The sequence below is a fragment of the Lepus europaeus genome, chromosome 6 (genome assembly GCF_033115175.1).
Source record: "Lepus europaeus isolate LE1 chromosome 6, mLepTim1.pri, whole genome shotgun sequence".
NCBI lineage: Eukaryota > Metazoa > Chordata > Mammalia > Lagomorpha > Leporidae > Lepus > Lepus europaeus.
Window position 1 is genome coordinate 71,891,064 of NC_084832.1, and position 15,979 is coordinate 71,907,042.

General features: G+C 40.8%; 1 protein-coding gene across 5 annotated transcripts in view; it reads right to left on the minus strand.

The window, feature by feature from the left end:
• The window catches only part of NBEA (neurobeachin), a 731,002-nt gene that overhangs the window by 10,795 nt on the left and 704,228 nt on the right, over positions 1-15,979 (minus strand). For all 5 annotated transcript variants that reach the window (XM_062194378.1, XM_062194375.1, XM_062194377.1 and 2 more), the window contains 3 exons: positions 15,141-15,212; positions 13,101-13,256; positions 12,421-12,591 (listed from right to left, as the gene is read on the minus strand). In XM_062194378.1, coding sequence (XP_062050362.1) covers positions 12,421-12,591; positions 13,101-13,256; positions 15,141-15,212 — 399 coding nt within the window. The remainder of the gene's footprint in view (positions 1-12,420; positions 12,592-13,100; positions 13,257-15,140; positions 15,213-15,979) is intronic.

Below are 15,979 nucleotides of genomic sequence, written 5' to 3' on the forward strand. Positions count from 1 at the left end.
TACTATAGACTAATTCACTTTTTTCTCCAAGTTCACAAACCCCTTTTAAGTTGGTGGCTTCCACACAGCTACTTGATTTTCTTCTTAGAATTAAAGAATTTAAAAAAATAATTACATATTAAATATTTATAACATATGTAAAATATTAAAGGAATAAAATGAATTTTCTAGCACTCATCCCCAGTTTATAAAATATAAAACATTACCAGTAATTTTAGTGCCCCTTTCTTATGTCTTAGATTAGAGAATATTATTTCTTTTTTCAAAAGTTCTGTATTTTTCTTTTCTGTTTATTGGGTGTCACTTGGTATAGGTTGTTCAGCTTGCAAACTTTCTTTTATAGCATTTGAGCTTCTTGCACGCGTGTCTGCTTTCTTTGTGAACTTGTATTCTGGGTTTGATTCTTGGGTCCCCCATCTTTCTCAGAGAAATACTGTGGTCTGGTGTTGGCACTCTTCTTTCCAAGAGCTGCCTTGAGAGTTGAACTCTCACCTTCCAGCTCTCACTGTAGAGGAGCAGGTAGAGGGTGTGTTCAAGGGCTGGCAGATGTCTACCTCCTAGATAACCCCTCCCTCGGCACTGATGTGGCTCCAGGGGGAAGTAGTGCAAAGGATGGGGGCAGGAGCCAAGGCCACAGAATTAGGAGGAAAGCACAAAACTCACACCTCACCTAGAAAGGCCTCAACGCCCTCCACTCTGGTCTGCCAGTCACCCCTCCTTAAGACCTTCTCTGCCCCCTCGGCGATTTTCACAGTTTAATGTGAGTTCTCCTAGACCCATATCTTCCATTCTACTTTTGAGCATTCTCTTGGATGCAGAGTGGAAGAAGAGGGCCAGCAGCCCATGTCAGTCTGCCATCTTATTTTAAATTCCTGCATATTGCTGCATTGATTTTTTTTTAAGAAATTTATTTATTTGAAAGGTAGTTACAGAGAGGCAGAGGTGGAGAGAGAGAGAGAGATAGAGAGAGAGAGAGAGAGAGAGAGAGAGAAAGAGAGGCCTTCCATCCGCTGGTTCACTCCTCAAATGGCTACAACCCAGAGCTGGGCCAATCCGAAGCCAGGAGCCAGGAGCTTCTTCTGGGTCTCCCACATGGGTGCAGGGACCCAAAGTGTTGGACCATTCTCTACTGCTTTCCCAGACCACAAGCAGAGAGGTGGATCAGAAGTGGAGTAGTTGGGATTCGAACCAGAGCCTATATGGGATGCTGGTACTGCAGGTAACGGCTTTACCCACTATGCCACAGCACCTGCTTTTCCATCAGGTTTTGAATGCTGGTAGACCAGTGACTTACATGATCAGTAGTCTTGGGTCTGTCTGAAATGCATTTAAATAATTTATATGATTATGCTTCAAAAATGCTTTGATTTCCTTGGTAAAATGGGGACTAAGTATTGGTAAGATTTTATAAATGATATTATTCTTAATTTTCCTAAGTGACTGGGGGAAGTGTTTGGCACTCTGTTAAGTGGCCACCAGGATGCCTGTACCTCATATCTGAGTGCCTGACTTGAGTTCCAGCTGCTTCACTCTGATCCAGTTTCCTGCTAATGTGCATTCTCGGAGGCAGCAGCTGATGGCTCAAGTATCTGGGTCCCTGTCACCCACATGAGAGACCTGGGTTAAGTTCTGGGCTCCTGGCTTCACTCTGGCCCATTTCTGGCTGTTAGAAGCATTTGGCGAGTGACACAGCAGATGGAAGATCTCTATCTGCCTTGCTCTCTCTGTTTCTCTGTCTGTCAAATAAAAATAAACAAATTTTTATAAAGTAAAGTGAATTTTATTTATTTTTATAAAAAGCAAGTACCATTTTTGTCTAACAGATTATTTTATCTGGAAGAGACTGACACACTGAAAAACCTTGAAATTATATGCTTAATAAAATTGATATAAAATAAATAAAATAGATTTGAGAGCTTTTCTTTATAAGCTACAGAAAAAACAATCAAATTTTCTTGTAGCGAGCTGACAAAAATTTATAAAAATATTCCTTACATAAGTTTTCTTTTAGGAAACAAGTTTTTCAAAGGCTTGTACCTGATTTAGAGAGTTAAAATGTTTCATTTTTTCATTCTAATTTCCCTAGATCATTTGAAGGATCTGTGGAGCTTAACTATTAAGAGATATTGTTCAGGGCCCCTGAAAGCACTATTTCCCTCCGTAGGATGAAGAATAGTAAGTAAAATATTATTCTGGGCTCTTTGCAGCCAGGGAAGAGCTTATTTCCTATATTTCATTTCATTGCCTGGACAGATGTCACACACCCCAATAATCATTCAAAATCTTGGGAATATCCTGTCACTGTCACATCACAATTGATGGATGTAGATCAGGGTTAAAGGGCCCAGTGCAGAGGGAGGTGCTGGTGAGAGCCCCTCCAAGGACCAGGGCACCACTGCTCTCATCTCCTCTCATTTCCGAAACAGAAGAGCCCCCTGTGTGATGGAATTACTACGGATGATAAAGGTTCCTCATTGGCAAGCATTCGGAAAACCCAAATGAAAGGCTTAAATGATTCCACCTCATTTTTACCAAAGGTCATTTGAATAATCTCAAATTGGATGACCGGAAAAAAAAAAAGTTCACAATGAGGGATTCAATCAAAGGATGTAGTAATTTCATTGCTATTGTGATTTCAAGATTTATTTCCAAATATTATGTTAGAAATCTGCTGGGATAGCTGACGAGGAGGGGTCCCTCATCAAGATGAAGTCGGGCCCAAAGACCGAATATGCATGGGCACCTGGGGACACAAACAAAGACATTCCACAGGGTGCAAAAAGTGCAGCTGGCCCTTGGCGTGGTTTCCTTTTACTACACACTCTGCAGTATCTGAGGAAGACTAAGTGATAGGTATGATGACCCATTTGCTCATTTACTCCAAGTTCCTTTATCCCTCTTCAGAGAAGGCACTGACTGCATTTTCCTCGGAGCACTGTTTGCAGAGCAAATCTCTTCTCTTGAAAATCCAAACCCGGGTCACAGTATATTACTATTCCATCATGACCTTCCAAAGAACAGTGTAACCCACCTGCCTTTCCCAGGGAAGCTGAGCGCTGCATGATGTGTGGGCATCCCGGTCTGTGAGCCAAAGCTCTCTGATCAGACAGCATGCTCCTTAGCCTTGTTTCTGCTATTGCTCTGGACCCAGGCCCAGGACCTTTCTTGAAGCCTCAGTCCCATAAAGGGGCAGGAAAAGCACGGAGTGGGTGGCAAGCCACCCCCTTCTCAGTCAGGAATCCTATTGAGCCTCCTGGGGCTAGGCTGAAGGGATGGCATGGCTAAGTGGTCCATGGGAGAGTGGGTCCTGTGCTAGGCCTGTTCCAGTACATAGACCACTTGGCTGTCAGAAAGTCCTATAAGAATTATAACCTGTCTAACTAAGCTTTCTCTGATACCTAATAAAAAGATGGTTTAACATTTACTAAACCCTAGACAAGATTCCCAGCTCTGAGAATGAGACAAGCTCATATAATAAATACACTTTAAAAAATATATCTGGGCTACTCTGTGTCCCTGTTTATAATACTATTGGTTAGTGGCAGTTGTGAAACTGAGCACCAAGACAGTCTTTTACAAAGAAGGCAGGGAGCAAACAAAGAGGGATGTGATTTGGCAGATGTTTCGTGACAGGTTGAGGCTGGCAGGAGGGTCAGTGTCCAAGGCTGAAGCTTACACAATGGGGGCCCAGAGAAGGTATGTGTGCACAGCTGGAGGTTCCCTTTCAATTGGCTTCTTTCAGAGTCTGCATAATGCTTGTACATGAGCTAAAATACATTTTTTTTTTTAAGTGGAATAGAAAAGTACATAGCACAGTGAATCTCTTTTCAAAGTTTCTTACTGCTACGATTTTAAAAAATTGTGCATGTAGTTATGCATCCTCAAGCTGTCTATAAAGCACCTATCTGGAATAAACATTAAAACCACAGAGTTTAAAAGCACATTGGCTGAGCTGCCAATGTATTGTAAATGTCTGTTGAACAGACAACAATGTTAACTTGCCCCTTTCGTGACTATCTTGTTGGAAGCTACAGCACGTAATGAGAAATGTCAAGTCCCAAGATCAATGAAATTTTGGACTCTAGGGAGTCCACAGGAATAGCATTGATCCTTTTAAAGAACACCAGTCAGAGATGGGCGGTAATATATTGCAAAGAGGGGCTCAAGAGGATAAGCGGCCAAGTCCAAGACACCTACCTGACAAAAAATTCAATCAGCTTTTAACACAAATTGCCTGCTCTGCTCTGCTTTCTTTCATGCAGTAGGCTGCTTCCAATTAAAGTGCGCAAATTAATTTTTATCACTTCCAAATTAGTTTCAGAATTTGTGTAAAAGTCTGTTTCAGATGAAAGCAGCTGTCCCTCACATCTTTGCAATTCTGTTATCTGGTTAGGGACCTCCTGAAAATCTCCAAGATAATTTTCTGTGTTCAAAGCTACAAGTTGGAAAGCATAATAATGAATATTATTAATATAAAATACGTTAATGAAACAACCATAATTCAACTGTAGCATATGCTTGGTAGCCTTTGTTTGTTTCTTTTTATGGTCTGAGACCTGTTTGTGGTATTGTGTTCACAGATTTTCATTGTCTTTGTGACAAACTCATTAAAATAGGAAAAACAATTAGAAAAAGGCAAAAGAAAATTTTTGCGATATCTAAATTAGTCACCATATATTTGACACAATGAAACTACAGACCCTGATTCACCTACCTATAAAAATTCACAAACATTACTTATTTTTTCTTTGTGGAGTTAATACAACCATCGTTTATAATAATAACACTTACAAAAAGAAACAAATATATTAAAATCATTTGAATTTATCTTGAGAAGAGTGCAGTGATGTGCACATGAAGTTAGATAATAAATCCCATCATTTATGATGTTGTGATGAACAAGTATGATTTGGCCTCTCTGATATCTAAAGCAATTGAACATCTGTACCAAGACCAATTCTTGAATTATAACAGTTACTGGGATATTATGTTTCATGCTAAGACTCCCCCTTCAAAGTCTAGGTTAATATATACAACCTCCAAAACCTAAGGGCACTGTGTCACACACTTTAATGTAAATTTAGACATAACTAGCTTTTTGGTCTTGAGTAGCAATGTATTATGAGACAGAAGACACATATAGCCTGGTTCTCTGACCTGTGAATGAGTAGCTAGAGCAGATTAAACTGGAACAGGAAAAAAAAATCTTTTCCTTTCATATGGTGAGTTTTCTGTAGGCAATGACTATGTTTATGTCAACACCACAGCTGGATCACAGATGTGACAGTCAATTCAGTGTGTGCTGTGGCTGCCTTTCGAAAAAGTGAACGGATCAGTATATACAGTTGCTCTAGTCAGGCAAATATAAGGATACTTCAAACACTCAGTGGAACAATGAAAGTAAAAGACAGATTTATCGCGGTAAAAAAATTTTTGAAATTCATACTTAGTTTCTTCATAATATGCATTTTCCATTAATTTGTTGAAGATTCCTTGTTAAGCTATTAGGTTGGCTATTTTAATAGAGCAATGATGGGGTGCCGGATTCTATCCCAGTTGCCCCTCTTCCAGGCCAGCTCTCTGCTGTGGCCCGGGAAGGCAGTGGAGGATGGCCCAAGTCCTTGGGCCCTGCACCCGCATGGCCAGGAGAAGCACCTGGCTCCTGGCTTCGGATCAGCGAGATGTGCCGGCCACAGCAGCCATTGGAGGGTGAACCAACGGCAAAAAGGAAGACCTGCCGGCGCCATGGCTCAATAGGCTAATCCTCTGCCTTGCGGTGCCGGCACAGCAGGTTCTAGTCCCGGGCGCGGCACCGGATTCTGTCCCGGTTGCCCCTCTTCCAGGCCAGCTCTCTGCTATGGCCCAGGAGTGCAGAGGAGGATGGCCCAAGTCCTTGGGCCCTGCACCCACAAGGGAGACCAGGAGAAACACCTGGCTCCTGGCTTTGGATCAGTGCGGTGCCGCGCTGCGGCGGCCAATGGAGGGTGAACCAGCGGCAAAAAGGAAGACCTTTCTCTCTGTCTCTCTCTCTCTCACTATCCATTCTGCCTGTCAAAAATTAAAAAAAAAAAAAATAGAGCAATGAGTCATAAATAGTGAAGTCAGTCAAATACCCCATTTGACTTATTTATTTTATTTTTACTTAATTGCTGATTATCATTATGGCAAGGAGATGAAGCCAGGTTCTTACATAATTTTCAGTTTGTACCTAAGATATAAAGAAAAATCTTTTATGGATGCTCAAAATACTTATGGTACAAATCATGACTCCTATAAGAGATTCTCAATTTAGGGAGTGTACACAGGCAGGAGAAAGCAGTCCCATGATCAGAATTACACTGATTCTTTTTTTAAATAAACCTTCTTCTCTGAGCTTCCTTCCTTCCTTCCTTCCTTCCTTCCTTCCTTCCTTCCTTCCTTCCTTCCTTCCTTCCCTCCTTCCCTCCCTCCCTCCCTCCCTCCCTCTCTCCCTCCCTCCCTCCCTCCCGGCAGAGTTAGACAGTCAGAGGAAGAGACTGAGAGAAAACTCTTCCTTTTCCGTTGGTTCACCCTCCAAATGGCTGCTATGGCCTAGTCGATCCGACGCCAGTAGGCAAGTGCTTCCTCCTGGTCTCCCATGCAGGAGCAGGGCCCAAGGACCTGGGCCATCCTCCACTGCCCTCCTGGGCCACAGCAGAGAGCTGGACTGGAAGAGGAGCAACCAGGACAGAATCCAGCACCCCAACCGGGACTAGAACCTGGGGTGCCGGTGCCGCAGGTGGAGGATTAGCCTAGTGAGCCGCAGCGCCGGCCAGAATTACACTGATTCTTAAACACTCCAGAAGGTCACAGTCTGGGACTCTCCAACCTCCCAGCTGCTAAGACAACACCAGGCACCCCCCAGGCATCAACACATTTGATGATGCACTAATTCTTTAGGTGCTCATTATGTTTATTCAAGAAGAGTTTTTTTCCCACTCATATTAAGGATACAGAAGCCATACAACTGTCCTATTAGGGGACAGGTGCTATGCTACATTTAGTTATGCTGCCTCCTGAGATGCCGGCATCCCATATGGAAGGTGCCAGGTTTGAGTCCCGTCTGCTCTGCTTCTGATCCAACTCCCTGTTAATGCTCCTGGGAAAGCAGTGGAAGATGGCCTAAGTGCTTGGGCCCCTATACTCACATGGGAGACCTGGATGGAGTTCCAGGCTCCTGGATTTGACCTGGACTAACCCTGGCCATTGTAACCATTTGGGAGTGAAGCAGCAGATGGAAGATCTCTTTCTCTCCATCTCTCCCTCTCTCTGTGTCACTTTGCCTTTCAAATAAATAAATCTTTAAAAAGATGCCTACATTAAATATGCCAAAGTCTTGACAAAGTGAAGTTCATGGAAATGGTTTCAGTTTATAACAATCACAACTGTGTGTGTGTTTTTTTTTTTTAACCAAGGAATAAATTCCAACAGATGGAGGCAAAACTCGAAAATATGAGAGCATCTCAAAAAATTATTGGAGGAGCTGGCGTGGTGGCTCACTAGGTTAATCCTCCGCCTGCAGCACCGGCATCCTATATGGGTGCCGTGTTCCAGTCCCAGTTGCTCCTCTTCCAGTCCAGCTCTCTGCTGTGGCCCGGAAGTGCAGTGGAGGATGGCCCAAGTGCTTGGGCCCCTGCACCCACATGGGAGACCAGGAAGAAGCACCTGGCTCCTGGCTTCGGATCAGCGCAGAGCGCTGGCCATAGCGGCCATTTGGGGAGTGAACCAATGGAGGGAAGACCTTTCTCTCTGTCTCTCTCTCTCACTGTCTAACTCTATCTGTCAAATAAATAAAAATAAAAATAATTGGAAAAATGGAACTTTTTGAAAGATAAACTTATTGGGGCAGTCATTTGGCAGAGTGGTTAAGATGCCACTTAGTGTGCCTTTGTCCCATATCAGAATGCCTGGATTTGAATCCCAGCTCTGCTTCTTGTCCCAATGTCCTCATGATGCAGGGCTTGAGAGGCAGTGGCTTAAGTAGCTGGGTTCCTGCCACCCCATGGGAGACCTAGACTGAATTCTCAGTTCCTGGCTTCAGCTTGGCCTAGCTCTGGCTGTTGTGGGCATTTAGGGAGTGAACCAGTGGGTGGAAGCTCTGTCAGACTGTCTCTCCCATTATCTGACGTTCAAAAAAAAAGTTTATTTTGTTGTAAAATAATTTGAAATGCATGCATGGTTTTTTCATTAATTGTTTTCTATAATTTTTCATAACTTTCTATAACTTAAAAAAAGGTTTATTTATTTGAAAGGTGGAGCAATAGAGAGAGGGGGAGACAGAGGTCTTCCATCTGCTGGTTTATTCCCAAAATGGCTACAACAGCCAGGTCTGGGCTAGGCTTAAATCAGAAGCCAGGAACTCCATTCTGGTCACCCATGTGGGTAGCAGAGGCCTAAGTACTTGGGCCATCTTCTACTGTAAACCAGGCACATTATCAGGAAGCTGGATCAGAAGCAGAGCAGCCAAGACTGGAACTGGCACTCGATCTGGGATGCCAGCATCACAGGTAACAGTTTAACCCATAGTGCCATAATGCTAGACCCTTCCATAACTTTTTAAAGATCCCTTGTATGTACTGATAATCTTCGGTCATAATTTCTTTATTTTGGGGGGGGGGTTAAAATAACCTTTATTTTCTCAAAGCTAATAAGTGCATTACAGGAAACTTAAAAACACAAGAAACAAAGAACAAAGTCATCTGCAATCACAAGTAGTTGAGTTCAACAGGTCCTTCTGGGTCCCGTGCGTGCACACACAACATCTGCTTTTATGTGACTGAGCTAGGGAATGTATGGATCATGCTTTTTCACATTTCATGAATATTTATCAATTCAAAACCCCAAAGCTGTATGAGTATTTTGATAACCAAAAATATACTGCATCAACTCAATCTGTTAGGAAAAATGTAGTTGATTTTCTTGGGAACAAAAATTTTGTAAAAGACAAAAATAACAGCAGGTCTCTAAATACAAGTTTTGGCCGAGCTACAGTTAAGACGCTGCATTCCCTTACTGCCTTACAGCAACAGTGCATACTAAGTGTTCTGTTTGTAAGACAGTCCATGATCAGATTGGTATTAACAAAATATTAGCAAGGAGGCATGTTTGCATTCATTTACTTAATGTACTCCTACAGTACAGCCAAAAGAAATGCACATCCACCAATGGCTATCATCAAAATGTACGTAGGACACCTCTCGGTTTGTACTTCCTTCTGCCCCTCTGCTGCGAGTCCAGTGAGAAAGTTCTGATACACACTGACTGCTCAGAGGTGGTTTAACGACTCCAGGTCCAGGAGGCATCTTTTCTATCAATTCTAACAAAAAGATATAAACTGCCTAATTCACCAGCTCTAATTTTTTAAGATTTATTTATTTATTTGAAAGTCAGAGTTACAGAGAGAGAAGGAGAGGCAGGCAGAGAGAGAGAGAGAGAGAGAGAGAGAGAGGTCTTCCATCTGCTGATTCACTCCTCAACTGGCCACTACGGCTGGAGCTGCGCCGATCCAAAGCCAGGAGCCAGGAGCTTCTTCCAGGTCTTCCACGTGGGTACAGGGGCCCAAGATCTTGGGCCATCTTCTACTGCTTTCCCAGGCTATCGCAGAGAGCTGGATTGGTAGTGGAGCAGCTGGGACTTGGACTGGCACCCATATGGGATGTTGGCACTGCAGGCCGGGGCTTTACCTGCTACACCACAGTGCTGGCCCCAACCAGCTCTACTTTTTATCAGACATTGCTGTCATAATTTCTTTAAGGATAATCTTGTCTTATTTTAAAGCTTAAATTTTCACAAATATGTTCAGTTTTAATGTAAACATTTTGTATTTACATAGCTCCTGTGGTAAGGAACTTTAGATACTTTAAGTATTATCACATTTAACTTTCCTGCCAACTGATGGAGCAAAACAACAATTGATAATTAATCATCTTTTGGTTTAAAATATCTTTAGAAAATAAAGTAGCCATGGGGCCGGCGCTGTGGTGTAGCATGTTCAGTCTCCACCTGCAGTACTGACATCCCAAATGGGTGCTGGTTTGAGTCCTGGATGCTCCACTTTCCATTCAGTTCCCTGTTAATGCACCTGGGAAAGCAGTGGAAAGTGGCTCAAGTCCTTGGGCCCCTGAGCCCACATGGGAGACCCCTGAGAAGCTCCCGGCTCCTGGTTTCAGATCTTCCCAGCTCCTGTTGTTGTGGCCCTTTGGGGAGTGAACCAGTGATAGAAAATCTCTCTCTCTGTCTCCTTTTCTCTCTGTATTTCTGCTTTTCAAATAAATAAATAAATTAGTTAGAAAATAAAGTAGTTAACAATTATTATAATTAAACATTTAAAAATTTAACTCATTGTAGTGAATTAGTTAAAATATCTCTGATATCAAATGGCAGCTTTTAGGAAATAAATCTCCAATTTGGAAATAACATTTACTTAATTTATTAGCATCATGTTGACACTGTCAACTAATTGGTTTTAAAGTTTTCTTCTGTTTCATTTAACATTTTTTCTACCTATAACTTCTAATTTTTGTCAATGTATATGACGGAGACTACACAGACCTGTTCTTTAGTTAAACCCTTTTAGAGAAATGCTATGCTTCTGCGGAAATAAAGAAAATTTGTAAATACAAGAAAATACATTTATATAAAGTATATATGATAATGTGCCATCTTGATAATAATAACACACAGGCCAGATGTCTAAAACACACATATCCTTGTGGGTATATATAACATACTAGATTTCTGCTTAAAATGAGTAATTTTAAGGCCATGGTTTTAAAATGAGTCAATAAGGAGGTTGACTTACTAGAATTTAGATTATGATGCTTGCCATAGCTAACTGAACTGGCTGGAAACCATGCAATAATGAATACCTTCTCTCAAATCAATATCATATAGTTCACAATTTAGGGCTGAGACTCATATGCGCAATATATACCCTTTCTCTTGCTCAGTGACACACATTACTTCACAACACACTTAGCTTATCTGCTGTTCAAATCTGGTTATGGGCACCAAGAATAAAACTTCCTATACCATTTGGTCATCTAATTAAATCTTCTACTATCTTCTTAAGCTCCTTAAAATACAAAACTTCACACAAATATATGTGTATTTTTTTTTTCTCTACCATGATGGTGCCTTTGCTTCTATCCAACCAAAGCCATTTCCTGTTTTTGCAGTATTCCTGTGAAAATGACAATAGCCAGGGAGGGAATGGGGCTTGCAGGGCAGACGTAGCTCATCTGCAGCCCATGAGACAGCTGGGCTGCCACTGACTAGCAGGGCAGCCTTGAGGCAGGCAGCCTAACAGGGCACCTTGTGTGTTTCTTATCTACTATTAACAAAATTTCAGTTGCAGATTCGCAGCGTTCCTGGGAAATTCTTATCTCTGTCATGTCCTAAGTATTCCCCAATCTCATGTTTCTATTTATTCTGGAGTGCCACTGATGCTGTGACTGATGTATGAGTTACAACTGGAATAATTCTGATTTAGGCACTTGTCATTATTAACATTTTATAGAAACCAGTCTATATTTTACAAGAAATAAATACACTTGAACTCTTGGAAGACTGGTTATCAGAAGCAGTAACCATTTCTAGGCAATCTCTTATCTAGCTCTGAAGTCATTCAACAATATTTGTTGAAAGTGTCTTATATGTGTCCACGTGCCACTGGAAACTTGGGATGCAAAGGGAAGCTCTTAGGAGCTACTCCAGAGGTTGCTCACAACAACAGTTCCACGGATTACTAACTGCTCTTGCATGAACACAAAGTTCCACGAAAAAATATGTGCAAGAGACTAGATTGTGAAGGTCAACAGATTCACTTGTGAGAGCTTACACGGAGAGCCACAGCACACGCAGTGTTTGCCAGGACTGTGTATGCGGCACCTTCCTTCATCGTGTGCCGCAGTGCATCCTAAGCAGCGCTGGTGAGTACAAGACACGTGAGGAATCCCCTCAAGCAAGGAGACTAAGTCTTGCTCAGTTTTTGCATCCTCCGTATCTAACCTGAAGGGCACGCACATCATTTCGTAAATGAATACACAGAGAACTTTACTGCACTACACAGTAGAAAGTCTAAACATTCTGAGGTACAAATAAAATCATAATTTAGAGGAGAAGTTAGATGCAGCTGAGAAAAGTCATATGAGGTTTAACGGACCAAGTGACGCTGAAGGAAATTCCTGAAGGATGGGGACATTTGGAGACTCGGGAAGTCTGCTGAAGCAATATGGGAGTCTCCTAGGTTGAAGGTGACAGCAGTTGCTCATTTTTACACTTCGAACACAGATTTCTTATTTTGAAATCCTTATAACCTCAAAAAACCACTAGGAAAATCAAGTAGGAAAAATATGCTGAAATGAAATGACAATCTAAGGACAACTCTAGACAAACACTCACTGCTATTAGGGTTATCTCCTATGATGTGGTGCCGGCCACTCCAGTACCACAGAAGCAGCGTGGCATCTCGGGATCCAGATACAATGTAGCAGTCCCCACCGATGTATGACTCAGACCTGGCCAAGCACGTGACCACGTCCCAGTGGCCAAATACAATCTGAGTCAATTTCCCTGAAACACAGAAAGCACAGGTTCACCTCATTCCTTTTTCTTTAAATGGGAATATGTTGAACTTCATTTTACCAGATTCATTAACAGCGAATCTAGAGACTCACAAATTAACAAGGTAATTCAAATCTAGTTATAGGCACCTGCCTGCAATGCTTCTAAAAATTAATATAAGAATATTACTTGGGATTTGTAAAGATAGGGACTTAATAACACAATTATGCTTTTAGCCTCTAGGTTTGGGGTGAACTCAGGACAGAGTTAAGGTCTTTTACTGCATACAAATTTGGGGATGGAGACAACAGCTCCATTTGTTGTAAGAACTAGGGGGTCAAGCTAAGATAGAGTAGAAGTTATAGGTTATTAGCTTACAGTGTAAAGACTCAGTTTGAAAGTTGACCAATCATGCTAGCAAATGATGAAAACGCCTACAACATTAAGTAGATTTCACATTACTGGTTGTAATTCACAGTTCCTTTGAAGAGAACAAGATACTTCACAGTTAAGGTTACCTGTTTCTGTAGAATACACTCTGAAGCTCTTGTCCCAGAATCCACAGATAAGAATATAACGATTATCTGCTGTGACCACAAAGCAGTGTGCATTGATTTGTATACTCTGGTCCACAAGGTCTGTGATTTGCCGTTTGTTCACACCAGAGTTATTGGCTGAAAAACACACAGGAAAAAAAGAATTGAAAGAAGATTCCATAAGAATTTCATCAAGCACTTATAGAAGAAAAGGAGTACTCTTATCTTCCATTTAACTAGAAATAGAGTTTTAAAGCTCCAAAATTAGAAAAAAGCTCCAAAATTATTCAGAGTTTAACAATTTCCCTTGAGAAACATAAATTTCTTCAGTAGTGGTGGCTATTTATGAGCTATATTTTGTGTTTAAACAGTATGCCAGACACTTAAGCACTTCTTCAACCAATAAATAAAAATACAAGGAATTTAAGGCAATGGATTTAAAACATGACATTCATATGCATTTAATTCCACAGATGTTCATTATATACAAGTTCATCAATATTCTCTAAGAATCAAATTAGGAATAAATATGGTATGAAGTATAAGAGGAAAAAAAAACCTTAATATTTGCCCCAACCCACCATTTTACAATGACATTTTAAATTCATGTAAACAGTAGATGGTAGAGATTTGAGCCAGGATGTTGTTATGTGGGCAACCCCACAGGGAGCTTCAGGTCAGCAGCTTTAAAAGACCTAGATTGTCAGCAAACAGAAGGCCTTTCCAGAAGGCAGGGGCAGAGAGGAATAAAAAATATGGGAGAGACTGGGGAAGGAAGATACAGGCACAGAATCCGTGTACAGCACTGGGATTGGATCTAAATAAAGGCAGGAACTTAGAGACACTGTCTGATTTCCCCAGTGCCTGTCTGGATGCCAGCTTGTCCCTTGTGCTACGCTGTCCTTTCAGGCGAAATCCCTGGACTGCATCCTTAAACAGAAAATGCAGAAGGTCACCACCACCACTTCTAACACCAACTAAAACTAAGTGGTACTATCTGTGGATACCTTCCAGCACTGTAAAAATAATTATTGGGGAAGACAGGAAAAACAAGAACAAAAACTACACAAAATTTTTTAAAAAGGCAGTAAGGCAAAAGAAAACCAAAGGTCCTGGGCCACATGGAAACTATATATTGCTTCTTGATTCATTAGAACACAGCTGTTAATTTTCTCATGGCTACACACTAGCTATATATTTCAATGTCAATGTCTGCTGGAAGGAGGAAAAGCTAGATTAGGACCCAAAAAATATTTCCAGATATGGAAATGCCATTTGGAATAAAAGTAAAGGTAAAAGTAACAAACTGAAATGGCTGTGTCTTATTTCTGGGTTCAACATCAAGGATTAACTTAATTTAAGAATAAAATACCACAATTCAAAGACAAGGTAATAAGTTTTCATAGCATTTCAATTTTTTTCTCTAATTTCCTAAGTAACTCATGAGGTAGGGAGAATAAACATTATTATAAGCCACTGTGCAGAAATGAAACTGAGAGGCCTAGAAAGATTAGGATCTGCTCTGAATCCTAAGGCTTATGTGCATATGTGTGTATTATTCACAGATATTTTAACTATTTGCTGCAGAGTTATGAGTTTCCAATTCACTGGAAATCTTAGGCTTCAAAAATGTTTAGTCCAACCAGATAGAGAACTTTTAGAAAACACATTTTCAGTATTAGTTTCCTTTAATAATCTTGAATCCTTATATGCTAAATAACATACAGTTGTTACAAGAGCATTTTATAATGAAAGAAGGGACAGTTTGAAATTACTTGTCTTGTTTATACCTAACTTGAATAATTGTGTAAAATATCAAGAAAATGCCATAAGTAATTGCTTTAACCCCAAAAAGCTCCTGATGGCATATTATACCTACACAGCTCCTCGATGATAATTTGATGTTATCTGCAGCTTAATTTTGTGGCATAAAAACACTATTCAACTATTTTTGTGAAAAATAACCATATAAGAATTTGTTGATAGTACCCTTGAAAATTTTATTTTTATTTGATAACACACCAATTAATGGATCCATTTCAATGGGAAGATGATGGGCTTGATCCAGTGAGTATCCTGGAGCTCCTCTGAGGCCTAAAGATTTAAAAAGTAAAAAAAAAAAAAAAAAGATTAAAACTAAATACTGTAAAATTATCAGAAAGAAAGAATTTTCTAAGGAGTATTGGTTTATGATAACTATATAAAACATACTTTTTAAAATATTTATTTGAAGGTCACACATACACACGTGCGTGCGCGCGCGCACACACACACACACACACAAAGAGAGAGATCTTTTATCTCCTGGTTCACTCCCCAAATGGCCACAATGGCCAGAGCTGGGCCAGGTGTAGCCAAGAGCCAGGAACTCTATTTGGACTTCCCATATGAGTGGCAGCGGCTGAGGTACTTGGGCCATCTTCTGCTGCTTTCCCAGGCCCATTAGCAGGAAACCGGATCAGAAACAGAATAGCCAGGACTTGAACATCCACTCTGATGTGGGATGCCAGCGTTGCAGGAAGTAGCTTAACCCACTATTCCACAATATTGGCTGCAAGATATATTTTCTTTAAAAAATTATTTGGTAGGCCATTTTCAGAATAACTCAGTCACACTATGTGTCTTCATAGATAGTATAAAAATCATCACAGCTGGGGCTTCATGTCTTTGTTTAAGCTACAGAGAGCTGTAAAGTTTGTTGTTCCCATCCTAACAATAAGAAACAGCTTGATAAAATAGAACATTGTTATGGATTGACCATGATTTGGTTCTCAAACTCATGCAGACATTTAAATGCTAAAATCATAGAGTAATGGTTCTAAGAGGGTGGAAACAATTCAATTATTTGGAGATAGGGCTTT